This window comes from Euprymna scolopes, chromosome 22 (assembly GCF_053919585.1).
Source record: "Euprymna scolopes isolate OS-2025 chromosome 22, ASM5391958v1, whole genome shotgun sequence".
Lineage (NCBI taxonomy): Eukaryota > Metazoa > Mollusca > Cephalopoda > Sepiida > Sepiolidae > Euprymna > Euprymna scolopes.
This window is the reverse complement of record NC_136503.1, coordinates 106,028,756-106,044,042: the sequence shown is the minus strand read 5'-3', so window position 1 is coordinate 106,044,042 and position 15,287 is coordinate 106,028,756. Positions and strand designations below refer to the sequence as shown.

The following is a 15,287-nucleotide window of genomic DNA, read 5'->3' as shown; positions in this document are numbered from 1 at the left end:
GCGATTTAAATCCTGATCTTTCTTTCTTTAATATAGAGTAAGAATTAAAATGAATTAATTTCATTTTATTAGTTTTTACTTGTATTTTTCTTATGGGTGTTGGAAATTAGTATCATACCTACCCAACACACGTTGACCCTTATTCTTGGCCCTTGATAAGTGGTGATCCCTTAGTAAAAAAAGAAAGAGCGTGACCGACCGAAAGACAAAATATTCCATGGGAAAGCGAGGATGGATCTAAAAATCTCGTCAAAGGAAACGGTTGTTTTTCACTTCTACGTACCGTAAAGATTCTACTTCGTAAATGATAACTATGATTTTCGCATGGATTTTTACCATAACCTTCATTCTAGAGTGGAAATACAGTCGGAGCCAGCGCAGCTATAGGAGTTGCCGGAAAAGATGCTGCAGTGTTTCACCATCCGCCTATTGGGGACTCCAAACTGGATTTTTTGTTTACTCCCAAAGATACTGCTGAATAAATGATAACGATGATTTTTGCATAGTTTTTACCATAACCCTTAGCCTTCATAAGTGGTGGTTTTCTATGAAAAAAAATTCGTTTGTGATAGATTTGAATTTCTTAAAGGCGTTTGCTGATTGCGCCATGACCCACGCTCATTTCAAACATTTTAATAACCCTGATTTAAATTCACGTTTAATCACTGTCAAAAAAAAAACTCAAAATAATCCTGAATTTCAAAGTGTTCTCATCTTCTCCAAAGGGGAGCTCGACTTTAAAAAAAAATAGTGCGAGTATTTTTATCATAAGTACTTGCACTCACACTGTTCGAAGTACCTGTGGTATCTATTGGGTATTTGCTTATTCTTAATTTGCATGTAAGGGGATCCAACCGTGACCTTTCTTTACAAAGGGATCACTACGTATCAAGGCCCGGATGCCACTCAAGAATAAGGATTAATGTGTGTATTGTAGTCATAATAATCGTTTGTAGAAGTAATTTGGTATAATCAGATCATTTACGAGGACGGCTGGGCATGGACTTGTTTACGTTGGATTTGAAGATAATGATATTATAGTTAGCAAGAAAGCAGAGCAGTGGAATAGAGTTCCACGAGTGGGCAGTTCTAGGGAAGAAGCTTTGTTCATGGACGTCATTTTTCAGTGCAAGGGCCTGAATCTATATTTGCGACGGTCACAACCCAACTGCTTAAAAGCTGAAGTATGACTGCAGTGGGAATGTAACGTTGTCCGGAAACCAACATGTTGTATGCTCAGTCATAAAAGGAGATAAAGAATAGGAAAGAATTTCAACCCGCTTTTTTCTTTATAACAACAATTATTTTCTCATTGTTATGGCCGTGACGTCCCTCACGTGATCGTCTTCTCAAGCGTCGCCTCTAGCGTGACATCGGACGTCATTCATGCTTCTAGCGTGACCTCGGACGTCATTCACGCTTCTAGCGTGACCTCGGACGTCATTCACGCTTCTAGCATGACCTCGGGCGTCATTCACGCTTCTAGCATGACCTCGGACGTCATTCACGTTTCTAGCATGACCTCGGGCGTCATTCACGCTTCTAGCATGACCTCGGGCGTCATTCACGCTTCTAGCATGACCTCGGGCGTCATTCACGCTTCTAGCATGACCTCGGGCGTCATTCACGCTTCTAGCATGACCTCGGACGTCATTCACGCTTCTAGCATGACCTCGGACGTCATTCACCCTTCTAACCTCACCTCGGACGTCATTCACGCTTCTAGCGTGACCTCGGACGTCATTCACCCTTCTAACATCACCTCGGACGTCATTCACGCTTCTAGCGTGACCTCGGACGTCATTCACCCTTCTAGCGTGACCTCGGACGTCATTCGCGCTTCTAACATCACCTCGGACGTCATTCGCGCTTCTAACATCACCTCGGACGTCATTCGCGCCTCTAACGTGACCTCGAACGTCATTCGTGCCTTTAACGTGACTTCGAACGTTATTTACGTCTTCGACGTGATGGTCATCTTCCTCTTTTTTTCTAGTCTTTTTTCTTTACCAGTGATATCACTTCGTATGCATTTGCTTGCGCGCGTTCGCGTTATGTTACGGGAAGGATAGATGGTTGAATACATGCCAAGAGACAGTGATAACATAAACGTTGGCAGTCAACATTTAAAACTGAAATGGTATTTGTTCATTATAATTGGATATCAAAAAAATGCATTTTAAATACAAACACTATTACGTACTGATATGACATTTTTTCCCAGTTTAAAACAGAATTTTATTGCAAATCGTTCTTTTAAAGTGTCCCCACGTTCAGATTGCATTTTTTGAAATTCACCAGCTGTGACAATCAGGCTTTAGTAGGGTGTATTCCAGTTCCTGCTGTAGCTGTCCATTTGAATCTGAATTCATAAAATATCATAAAATGTATAGCAATAACATACTGAATTTTAAAGAGCCTACAATTTTAAATGCTTGTATAGAAACGTCTGGAAACTTATTGAAGGCACTTCGTATATTAAAAGAAAAGCATGATTGACTGACGGACAGAACCTCTAACAGGAAAGCGAGCACGGGTCTAAAAAATCTTGTCAAAGGGAACACGGTGGCGTTTTTTTTTTGTTCCCCCCCCCTACATATCGCAAAGATACTTTTCCATAAATAATAACTCCTGATTTTTAATTCTCTGTTGAATTCCTTCAAGAAAGAAAGATAAACAAAATTCTTCGTTCACATTGTGTTGTAACGGGTTTAATTTTGTTTGCGCTTTCGTTAAAATGGCCGATGAAAAGAGACGCGAATGGGAAGCAATGGCTGATTTCACAATCAAAATTTAATTTTCCTCTCAACTGAATCCGTAATGTTTCCGATCAATGGACTCCATGGAAAAATCCAGGTACAAGAAAAGAATGCGGTGGTGAATGGGGGTTTCTTTGAATTAAATATAGTGTGGCACACCCATTTCCCATGATTAAAGGTTTGCTACATCTTTAATGTTTTCCTTAACATTTTCTCTCTCTCTCACTTTCCCTCTCTCTCTCTCGTTTTGTCGCCCTCATTTTCCTCTCAATTTGTTCTACCCTCCTTCCGTTCCCTCTGATTTCCCCTTTCTCTCCTCTGCGTTTTCTCCCCCTCTCTCTCTCTCTCTCTCTCTATATATATATATATATATATATATATATATATATATAATTATTTTTTTTTTACTATAATAATTAAATACCTACAGACACTAGTGTTTCATCCTTTCGGGATTCTTCAGTGCAGGGTGTCACGATTACTACCATTCAAACGATTCGAACCCCGCGACACGAGACATCTCTGGCTCGATTAGCGGAGGCCGTATCCATTCGGCTACCATTAATCATGTGAAATAGCGTTGAATTTTAAACATTTTAATTTAAATGTTCATTACGTCAGACAGACAGTGATCAAATCGTTATACGATGATCTACGCATAAGAGCTAAATTGACCGACTTTTTAATTCAACAGAAAGTGCTCAACGATAAGAAACGTATTTCTTAAAGGGGCTGTCATAATTATTTTTTTTTACTATAATAATTAAATACCTACAGACACTAGTGTTTCATCCTTTCGGGATTCTTCAGTGCAGGGTGTCACGATTACGACCAGTCGAACGATTCGAACCCCGCGACACGAGACATCTCTGGCTCGATTAGCGGAGGCCGTATCCATTCGGCTACCATTAATCATGTGAAATAGCGTTGAATTTTAAACATTTTAATTTAAATGTTCATTACATCAGACAGACAGTGATCAAATCGTTATACGATGATCTACGCATAAGAGCTAAATTGACCGACTTTTTAATTCAACAGAAAGTGCTCAACGATAAGAAACGTATTTCTTAAAGGGGCTGTCATAATTATTTTTTTTTTACTATAATAATTAAATACCTACAGACACTAGTGTTTCATCCTTTTGGGATTCTTCAGTGCAGGGTGTCACGATTACTACCAGTCGAACGATTCGAACCCCGCGACACGAGACATCTCTGGCTCGATTAGCGGAGGCCGTAAATGTATCTATCTATCTACCTATCTATCATTATAAAAGGAACTTTATGCACGTGTGTTCATTCTCTATATGTTAGTTTACTTAGTACTTGTTACAACGTAGGATAAACGCATGTTACTGTTAACCGGACGCCATATTGAATCCATCAGAAACAAGGGACATAATTCAATATAGAGGAAAAAAGCCACCAAGTTCGATAACTCCAACTTTAACATTTCTGGTGTATTTTGGTGTCAGGCTAAAATAAAGTTTAAAAAAAAAAAATGGCTTATTAACACCACAAGTCTCTTAGAATTTCAGTAGAGGTTCCCATCTTTGTTGAACAGTTTGCAGCCTGTTCCTGTCCACTGATCCATTCGCGTTGGATTTCCGCCTTTCCCAACATTTCCTTTACTCTGGTCACATCAACTCTCAAACGTCTGTTAGTTACAAGATTTGATGATTTTCAGGTCTCTATCAAAGATTCGTTGTCTGTTTTGCAAAGTACTCCAGCCAACTTGGATAGTTTGAAAATAGACCACATACTTACGTCTTGTTTCCACTCGGTGTGCACTTCACTCTGTTAGATAGCTGGCTGGTTAGTAGATGACGCCATCTTTCTTTCAATTGTGTTTCAACGTAAGTTGAACAGATATAATATCTGTCACACGAAAGAAGACGATCTGCTACCAATGTTAATTAGTTTACTTAGTACTTGTCACAACGGAGGATAAACGCGTGTTACTGTTAGCCAGACGCCATATTGAATATCTACCAGAAACAAAGGACATAACTGAATATGTAGAAAAAAAGCCACCAAGTTCGATAACTTCAACTTTAACACTATAAACTCCGCAACGGTTATCCGATTTTTATGAAATTTCACACAAATGTACTTTATGCGTCTGGCAGTGTTCTTAGATAGGTTTCGTATCGGAATGTCTTTCACAATTGAACCATGATACTTGGCCTTATCATTTTTAACTTAAATTCAAGGCATTATCACCGCACAAGCAGAAAAGCCAGACATGTAAAATCAACAATAGGTTCTTTAATATGACAGGGCGCGTTCAAAATGAATGTTTGTATTTAGAGCACAAGTGAACCATGGTATTTGACTTTTTAACTTTAAATTATATATATACTAGCAGGGTGACCCGACGTTGCACGGGATTAAATGATGATCAAGAAATGTTTCACACTCCCATATTTTTATTGTCATTGAAATCGGTGAAATCGCCCATTTTTCAATCAAATCGATTGATTGCCTGCTCTGATTGGGGATCCATCATGGTGCACCGGAAGGAAGCTTCACACGACTCTTGCAGTGTTTTAGTCCACAATACATTGTAGTCTGCATTGCACTGTAGAGAACCTACTGATCATTCTATAAAATCATTTTATATTATAACTAACCCTTGTGGGGGTAAATCCAAATAAAAAGTAAAATAAAGAATAAGCGAACGTAATAACCCTGTTTAACTTTTTTTTTAATTGAAAAAAAAACCAAAAAAAACAGCAAACGTTATGCAAAATAAAGAATAAACGAACAAAAAAAGATTGCATAAACAAACCTGTTTAAATGTTAAAACTTCTTTCCACTTGCCTTATCTCCCAACTCGCCTTATCCATCTTTCCACGTCGCCACTCGCCTTATCCATCTTTCCACGTCGCCACTCGCCTTATCCATCTTTCCACGTCGCCACTCGCCTTATCCATCTTTCCACGTCGCCATTCGCCTTATCCATCTTTCCACATCTCCACTCGCCTTATCCATCTTTCCACATCTCCATTCTCCTTATCCATCTTTCCACGTCGCCACTCGCCTTATCCATCTTTCCACGTCTCCACTCGCCTTATTCATCTTTCCACGTCTCCACTCGCCTTATTCATCTTTCCACGTCTCCACTCGCCTTATCCATCTTTCCACGTCTCCACTCGCCTTATCCATCTTTCCACGTCTCCACTCGCCTTATCCATCTTTCCACGTCTCCACTCGCCTTAGCCATCTTTCCACGTCTCCACTCGCCTTAGCCATCTTTCCACGTCTCTCCGATCACTTTATCCATCCCTCCAATTCATTCCCCGCTTGTATTATCGATCTTTTTACTTTTTTCTCCATCCCCTCTCTTTCCCCCCTCTCTGTTTATCCGCCTCTCACTTCCCCTCTTTCTTTCTCTCCTATTCCTCCTCTCATTTTCTTTCCTATTCTCGTTTTCCTCATTTCCTATACACGCGGTCCTCTTTCGTTCCATAGATGCACGATTCTCTCCATTACTCCCCTCCCCTCTCTCTCTCTCTCTCTCTCTCTCTCTCTCTCTCTCTCTCTCTCACACACACACACACGATTATCACTCGTTCCATACAATCTTTCTTGCTTTCATTCTCTAGGCTTTCACCCTGGTGCTACCAGATTAGGCTGTCTGAAGAATTTGGCATCCTGAGATGAAATGCACCTAACATTGATGTTTTTGTTTCTCTATTCCCTTTTGCAAAACTTATGTTCTGCAAAACCAAATTTTGCCCTTTTCTCTTTACAAAGCAACCAAACCAAACACCATTAATAAATATTTGAAGACATAAACAACTTGAAGCATAAAACCCTTTTTTTCCACCAAAATAACTGGATTCAGCATTAAATAACCGGAAAAGGGTTGATATGCCGTAAAACCAAACCTATCTTGACCCCCTCTTCTCCATAAATGAAAGGCCATCATATTAACAATACTTAACCCACTTGTTTCACCCCCTATCTCTCTCTCTTTATGCCACTCTCTCTCTCTCTCTTTCTTTCTATACCGACTGTTTACTTTCGTTCTATAGACTCATGCCCCACCCTCTCTCTCTCTCTCTCTCTCTCTCTCTCTCCCTCTCTCTCCTGAACACACAGTTCTTACTCGTTCCATACAATCGCAATCTCCCTTTCTTTCTGCCATCTCTCTCCGTGATTGAAAGGCCATCATACCCAACAATACTTAACCCATATATAAACCCTAACTCAAATCACGTTCACCAAATAATAACACTAGCATCCATTCACAATTTGTTCCAAACATTTTCAAGTCAAGGTTAACGACCTTCATTTTTGCGAATTTTTCAACTTAAAAAAAAAAAAATGAAACAAATCTTTTACCATTGTTCATTTCCTGTGACACCTGGACACCTTGCAGCATTCCCCGCCCACTTAGACTATTTTTCCCCTTTCCTCCTTTTTTTATTTTTTATTTATTTTTGAGGACGAACATTTGAGATACGTCTAATGATCTTGACGACAGCATCAATCCGTCTGTCACGCTTAAGATTTTGAAATAGTATTTTCAGCGCTAATCGTGCAGATGGGATGAACGTATCTTGAAAGTATACATGTTTGTTTCTTCCTCTCTATTTTTCTCCATCTGTCTTTTATATATATAGATATATATATCTATATATCTATAAAAGTGAACGTGTCTGTCTGTCTGTCTGTCTGTGTACATTTCCCTACGCAATAACTCTGTCAATTTTTAGTCTATAGACTCGAAATTTGAAATACCGAGTACTGAGATTTGGGAAAATCGATGTGACGGGTGTCAGCCAGAAATTTGGCTGTTAAGGGGTCAAATTTCAACGATTTGACCTTTAAGAACTCTACCAAACTCCTCCGACAGTTTTGGTCTAGACACTTGAAATTTTAGATATAGGTTCCTTGAACCTGGATCTAACTTAATAAAGTGATTTGAGCCCGAAACAATAAATTTTAAGGGGTCGTAATAGGGGTCAAAGTTTAAAAAAATTAACCATTTTTTTTGTTTTTTTGCTTTTTTTTTGCACAGCATACACCTCCAAACACCCGAGCAACGCCGGGCACCCCTGCTAGTATATATATATATATATATATATATATATATATATATATATATATATATATATATAAAGAACAAGTAGTTAATAAAACATGTTAAAAACACTTTGAAAAAAGTTTAAAACATTTAATTTTAAAAAGGAAGCTTAAAATAAGTGGATAGTCCTTAATCCGCGGAGTTTCTAAGAAATACTTTCCTTCTCATCAGAATGTAGGATTTAGCAAGATCGGATTTTGCTTGCAAAAGTATTTGATGAAACTACAAGTAAGTCATAGATCTTACTTGATAACAAAAAGTGAAACAGGGAATATGATGAAGAAAAAAGTGATTTCATGTTTTGTTTGTTTTTGTTTTACATGGAGGTCACCACTTATCAAGGCCCGGAGGCCACTCAGGGATAAGGGTTATTGCGTGTACAGTAATCAGTGAGATAGTATTGTAGTAATCATTAGTATTGGAGATTTGATAGAGTGTCTTACTTAAGGGGGCGGTTTATCAGGAATTTGTTTATGTTGGACTTGAAGACATCCAAGTTGTAGTCAGGTGCGAAACAGGCGAACGGAAGAGAGTTCCACAATCGTGCACTTCTGAGAAAGAAGCTTTGTTCATGGAATCTACGTTTGGATTTAGGCACAGATAAAGAGTGGGGAAAATTAATGACAGTGGTTTCAGCCAGACGGGTGTTTCTTGTGACAGATTGGCGAGGGGGGGGTCGAGAGATTGGAGCTCAGACGAGCACTTGCCATGGAAATAACGATAAAACAAAGACAGGCTCACAACGTCTCTTCTGTGGGAGAGAGGCTGCAGAAGAAGAGAAAAGGGCATCCCCCACCAAACCACGAAGTCTATTTTGTAATCTGTCAAGGCAGGATAGGCTGTTTTTGGCAGCTCCTGCCCAGATGTGGCAGCAGTACTTCATCCTTGGACGTACTTGGCTTTTATACAGATAGAGAATTGCATCAGTAGTGAGATATCTTCTGGAGCGATAGAAGGATCCCACCATTTTCCCAGCGTCCCTGGCAACAGATTTGATGTACGTGTTCCATTTCAGATCAGGAGTAAAGGTCAAACTCAGAAGCTTGTCAGAACATGGAGCCTCCCCAAGACGAGAACCATCCATTTCAATTGATATCAGATGGGGATCAGAGCGTTGATGATGTGAATGGATAGGGTAAAATTTCCAATGACGGTAAAATCCAAAGATGCAGAATCCAAGAAAGTTAATTAAATTTTATATATATATATATATATATATATATATATATATATATATATATATATATATATATTGCTAATTCTCTATTTCCCCCTATCTTCATCCACTCTCTCCTCCCTCCTCTCTCCCTTTCTCCTTCCTTCTCTCTCTCCCTCTTTCTCTTCCCTTCTCCCTCCCTCCTTCTCTCCCCCTTCCTTTATCTCTCCCTTTTCTGTTTCTTTATTTCATCTCTCTCTTCTTTTTTCTTTCTAACTCTCTATATTTTCCCGATTCCCTATCTCTCTACAATTTTTTCTCTTTCTCGCTTCCTCTACCGCTATCTATCTCACAACCCTCTGCTTAGTTGAGTGGGTTTAGAATGTGATACGTGTCCTTTGCATTCTTTTTTTTTTTTTTTTAAATCTCCATCTTCAATTTCCTTTTTCTTCATCTAGAGCCGTTGCGAAGCCCTTCGAATGCTGAACCAGGTGCCAATCGCTGCCGAAATCCTTTGCGGTGACCACTGGCCCATGATGAGAAAACACCTGTTTGATGCCTTCTCTGACACCGAGCCTCGACTCACCGTAAGTCGTACTAAATTACTAGAACCTCCCACCTCTCCTCTTTAAATATTCCCTACCACCCCCTCTCTTGTTTTACTTGTATTTTTTTTTATCATGTTTTTCTATTGAATCGCATTTAAATTCTTACATTTTCTCTCCTATCCACAAGGCCCTGTCGGTGGGGCATTAGAATACGCCAACTGCCCCCCCCCCCTGCAGAGGGTAAAAGTCCCTCAATGGAGGTCCTAGATATGACCTTAAACTATATCCAGTGGTGAGGCCCCAGCTTGTGGGCTTTGGGGAGTGTGGAGCCACCCTTTAATTACCATTGCTCCCAGGTCTAGGGGGCAGAAGTGCTTGCAGTTCGTCAGAGCATTCACCATTAAAATACTTGTAGAACAGACAGAGGGACGCAACATTTCGTCGATGTGACAGAGGCTGAAGTTTAGCTGACAGTTCAGGACCTATCAGATTGTCGACTCTCTTTGGAACCTTGTCTTGGAGCGAGAGACTAGTGGCAGATGCACCAGCCCAAATATAACAACAATACTCCATACATGGGCGAATGGTGGCCTTATAGAGGTATAGGATACTTTCGGGCGTTAATAGCTTTTTAGCATGGTTGACAGAACCCACCACCAAATATATCCAAGAATTACAGAAATTCATCAAGTAGAAATTTATTTATAATTAAAAGTAATTTTCACGGAAAATTGGGTAAAATTGCATTTTTCTTAGATGTTTTAAAGTAAACAATCAAGAGTTCACACACAGGAGGCATAACTCGGAACGCATTGCATTTAGCCTATAGCTAAAAAACCAAAAACACAATAGCAGTTGTTTTACTTGATGAATTTTCGTAATTTTTAGATATATTAATATTTTCGACAAGACTACTAATATTGTTTTTTCTGCTTAAAAGAACATTTTTAAAAAATCGATCTGTCGACTCTATCTTAACAAGCACCTTTCTTTCAGCTCCTCCATCCTCCTCGTTCATTACCTCCCTTCCTTTATCATCCTCACTCTTTCCTTCCCTGTTGCTATATTTTCTCTCCCCCCCCTTTCTATTTCTGTCCAATTCTATGACTCGTCAATCGTTATACTCTCGTGTTCGTGTGGATATGGCTGATAGCAGCAACATTTTCCGGCAGATTTCACTGTTTTATTTCCTGTAATTCCAGATTTAATTTTATTTCATCAAATCCTAAGCCAAACACAAAATCATTTTTCATAAAAGAAACACACGCACACGAACACATCGACGCATTTCTTTCGACAGACAACCAATATTTTGTACAAACTATTATCTTGTGTGCGTGTACATATATATATATATATTCCCGAAACAGTGTTTCATGATAAACAACTGATGATCCCTTGAAAAATAAATTATTGGTATGATAGTAAATTTGAGAGCGAGTTGATGCAGTGCTTGCAGGTGATTAAATGACTTACTGACTAGATGGTTTTCTAACGAATGATAAAAAATATTTTTTTTGTATAGTTTTAAAGGTTAAAAACTTCAAAGACTATATATTTATAAAGAGCAAATAGTTAATAAAACATGTTAAAAAACACTTTGAAAAAGAGTTAAAACATATTTAATCTGAAAAGGAAACACTTTATAAGTGGATAGTCCTTAATCCGCAGAGTTTCGAAGAAATACTTTCCTTCTCATCAGAGGGTAGGAATTAGCAAAATGCGGGATCGGATTTTGATTACAAAAGTATTTGATGAAACTGCAAGTTATCAAGTAAGATCTTTGACTTACTTGGAGTTTCATCAAATACTTTTGTATGCAAACTCGGATCCCGCATTTTGCTAATTCCTAACCTCTGATGAGAAGGAAAGTATTTCTTCGAAACTACACGGATTAAGGTCTATCCACTTATAAAGTGTTTCCTTTTCAGATTAAATATGTTTTTAACTCTTTTTTAACATGTTTTATTAACTGTTTTATTAACTATTTGCGGTTATTATAAGTTCTATCTCCTATTTGGTTTTATCGAGCTTTTACATCTGGTTGAGATTACTTTATAAATATTAATTCTTTAATATTTATAATGTACTTTAGTTTTGCCATCTTGGATCATTTTGGTAAACTTAACTGTAATTCTTATTTTATATATGTACTAGCAAAAGTACCCGTCGTCGACTGGGTTCAAAAACATCATATTTTGATTTGGTTTTGATACCCCCAAATTCGAAGCTATCTCTTTACAACCCTTCCTTTTCATAACCTATCATACTTTCATAAAGCAGAGTCCATTTTCTGTAGGCTGTTTTTGAACCCAGTCAACGACGGGTACTTTTGCTAGTATATATATATATATATATATATATATATATATATATATATATATATATATATACTCTCGAATAGAATTATCCAACAATCAGCTGGTATGGAACACTTTGATTATAAGATTTATAAAATATTACCTCGCTGCTTTAAAGGGCAGTTACCGCACAATTTGGAACTAAACCTTTATATCCTTTTCTTCAATTTCCCCTGTTTTGTGACTTCTTCTATTTAATCAATTTTTGATTATGATTTTCCATGTCTAACTGACTTTAGCAAATAAGGTGAATACCATTATATCTATTTGCTAATATTTTCTCCTCTGAAGAGATGATAGGCATCGAAACCTATAGGATAAGGAGATAAAATTGCTAAAGTATTCTTTGTCTTACTTGGAATAATAAAAAATCTTTGATTTGAATAAAGTTTTTTTTTTTAATTTCATTGAATCACTATAATTTGATATATATATATATATATATATATATATATATATATATATATATATGTGTGTGTGTATATGTATATAATAAAAATATTTCCAATTAAGCCAACAATGGGGATGACACGCCTCCACCCCTTGGAAACACTTTTTTTTACATCTCCAACACATTTGAAAATAATTTCTGACGAGGACGCTTCACAGAACGTCTGAAACGCGTAAAAACGATTTCAATGATTTAAAAACATTATTACAATGATCCAAACAGAATTCTCAATGAAAAGCCAAGACACGGAATAATGAAATAATGTTAAAAAATACACATTGTTGGTGACTACCCCCTTATTTAAATATATATATATATCCTCTCCTATATAATATTTTAATTGCAGAAATTCCCCTCTGGACCAAAGTACAACAGAAGGCACATACAAATTTACTATGTCTAGACTATCAGCCACTACCTTATGTAACTTTAGAACGCCATTTTAAACACATTTAGTCATTATAATAAAATCCTACATTCCATCCTAAGAGCAACATCACCATCGTAACCGTGTTTAGAGGAAGTAGTTCCTATTTTTCCCTCTATATAACAAGTCCTCTTATTGCTCCTAGTCATCACAAGGAGGTATTCTGCACTTTGGACAAATGAGTTTTCACCCTTCGTAACTGGATCTTAAACTCCTTGACATAACATAATCTTTCCCTTTTCCGTTACAAAGTAATAAAGTCTCCCTCAACTATTCTGCTCCTTCTGATTGGATGAGTTCTGGCCATTCTTATATTCCAGAATAACGGTATTGCATGTTAAATGAATACTAATGTACCATTCAAATATGGCGTCGCAATGATATCTACTTTTGCCCTATGAGTGAATTGCTCGCTCTCTCCGTACATTTCTTTCAGTAATTAATTATATTTTTCAAACATAGTTACGTTTCTTTTTGAGGTGATTCATTTAATTATACTTTACTTAAACCTGCGCCATGAACTAGATTCTCTCGCTGTATATATTCTTCCCATATATTCTCTCTCTCTCTCTCTCTTTGAGGACAAAACAACAAACATTTATTTCTTATCTTCTATCTCTCTCACTCACTTGGTTTGTATATATTCTTCCCATTTTGAAATTGTTAAACTATTTTTATTCTTAAGTACATTTTTTCACCACCCTTATAATAAAAAAATTTTAAAAAATTTGTTACCTTTTTAAGCAATTTATTTTTTTTAGTTTTTATCTCCATATCTTTGCAAATAACTATGTTTATTTAAGTTAATTTCCTATTCTTCCATACATCAATCGACAGACCTGCACGCGTGTTTGAAAGTCCAGGTCTGATTTTAGTTACAATTACCTATGCTACATTTTGCACCATAAATTACATTACATAGGGAATTGAATTCGGTGGAGTATTTTATTTTCATTTCTTTTCCAGACTGATTCTCGATATTGCGCACACGTTAACTTTTTGGGGAGGGCAGTTAATTTGTACATTAGGTCCACCTATACAATTTTCTTTAGAATGAATACTTTTATAGATTATCGACAATGCTAATTAAGCAAATCTCATTCAAATTGTGTGGAGACAAGTACTTATAGAGATATAAATACCTTTATTATGCACTGTAATTCACTGGCTGCCAGGTTTATACACATGATAAACAAATCTATTTCTCTCCTACCAACACGACACCCCACCCCACAACATATTTATTTTTTTTTAGCATTTGCGGGTGGGTATGCTGACAACGATTTCATGGTTAAATTTGTGGGAATTATTTTTCCATATCCCCCCCCCCAAATACTAAGGGGATTGTCCACCCGAAAGCCGTTCTTTACATAGGGATATTGGAGGTATCTATTCCAAACTTAACATGACAATACTCAAAAAAGTGAAGTGAAAAAAAGTCGTAATTATTTGGTTTTACACATTAAAAAAAGACGGTATAAAACTGGAATTTAATTTAATACTATTGATGGAAGAGTTGAAAAGAAGAGGAAGACTTGAACAACAAACGGAAACAGCTAGGACTAATTTCGATTGCTCTAAACAGTTCAGTGAGAATCCCTAACTTCCAAACTTCTGTTTTTTACTTTCCATTATTATTCTAATCGACAAATTTTTGTGTTGGTAAAACATTTTTTCTCTTAAAAGCATGTTTAGGTCCTGGACATGACCTTAAACTTTCTCTAATGGTGAGGCCCCAGCTTGTGGGCTTTGGGGAGTGTGTAGCCACCCCTGTATTGCCATAGCTCCCAGGTCCACTCTGACCCGGAGTGGTAATACTTGTTAGGGTTCCAACTATGGGTTGAATAGAAACTGACTTGAAAAAAAAAAACAAATATATTCTATTAAAAAAATTTTCTTCAAAATCACTGGATTCGGCATTAAATAACCTGAAAAGGGTTGATATGCCGTAAAACAAAAAATCCAACGACAAATTTTTGTGCTTTTCTTAATTCATGCTGATCTACGCATTCTAAAGTCAACAAATAATGCACATAAATATAATATGTATTAAATTTGTCTTATTTATAATATTCTCGTATTTAACACATGAAATAAGTAAAAAGCTTATTATTAAATTTGTCTTATTTAATCCTCCTCAACCTTTTCAACTATTGGATGTGGTGAGACTCGACGGCAAAAATAAAATTTATGTCTGCTACCGCCAATCTTGAAATAAGGATTTGTCCCGATGTTACAGGGAAAGGCTGCCCCCTTTTTATGTAAATAAGAGTATTAGATAAGTGAAAATGAGACTAGGATAAGCCGAGACTCGAACCTTGTAAGCAAAGTTAAGAATTGGAATGTTAGAAATTAGTCTATTGTTAAATTCTATTAGAATATTTAGATATTGTTTATATTGTAAAAAGAATTGATTGTTAAATTCGATTAGAAATTGATATTGTTTATATTGTAAAAAGAATTGATTGTTAAATTCGATTAGAAATTGA

The 15,287-nt window shown here is 36.9% G+C and overlaps 1 protein-coding gene across 4 annotated transcripts in view; it reads left to right on the top strand.

The window, feature by feature from the left end:
- LOC145243622 (protein broad-minded-like) overlaps positions 1 to 15,287 on the top strand; it is a 403,332-nt gene that overhangs the window by 107,682 nt on the left and 280,363 nt on the right. For 3 of the 4 annotated variants that reach the window (XM_080106643.1, XM_080106646.1, XM_080106645.1), the window contains one exon: positions 9,471 to 9,599. The exons of the other annotated variant lie outside the window; for it this stretch is intronic. In XM_080106643.1, the coding sequence (XP_079962769.1) occupies positions 9,471 to 9,599 (129 nt within the window). The remainder of the gene's footprint in view (positions 1 to 9,470; positions 9,600 to 15,287) is intronic. 4 annotated transcript variants of the gene reach the window in all.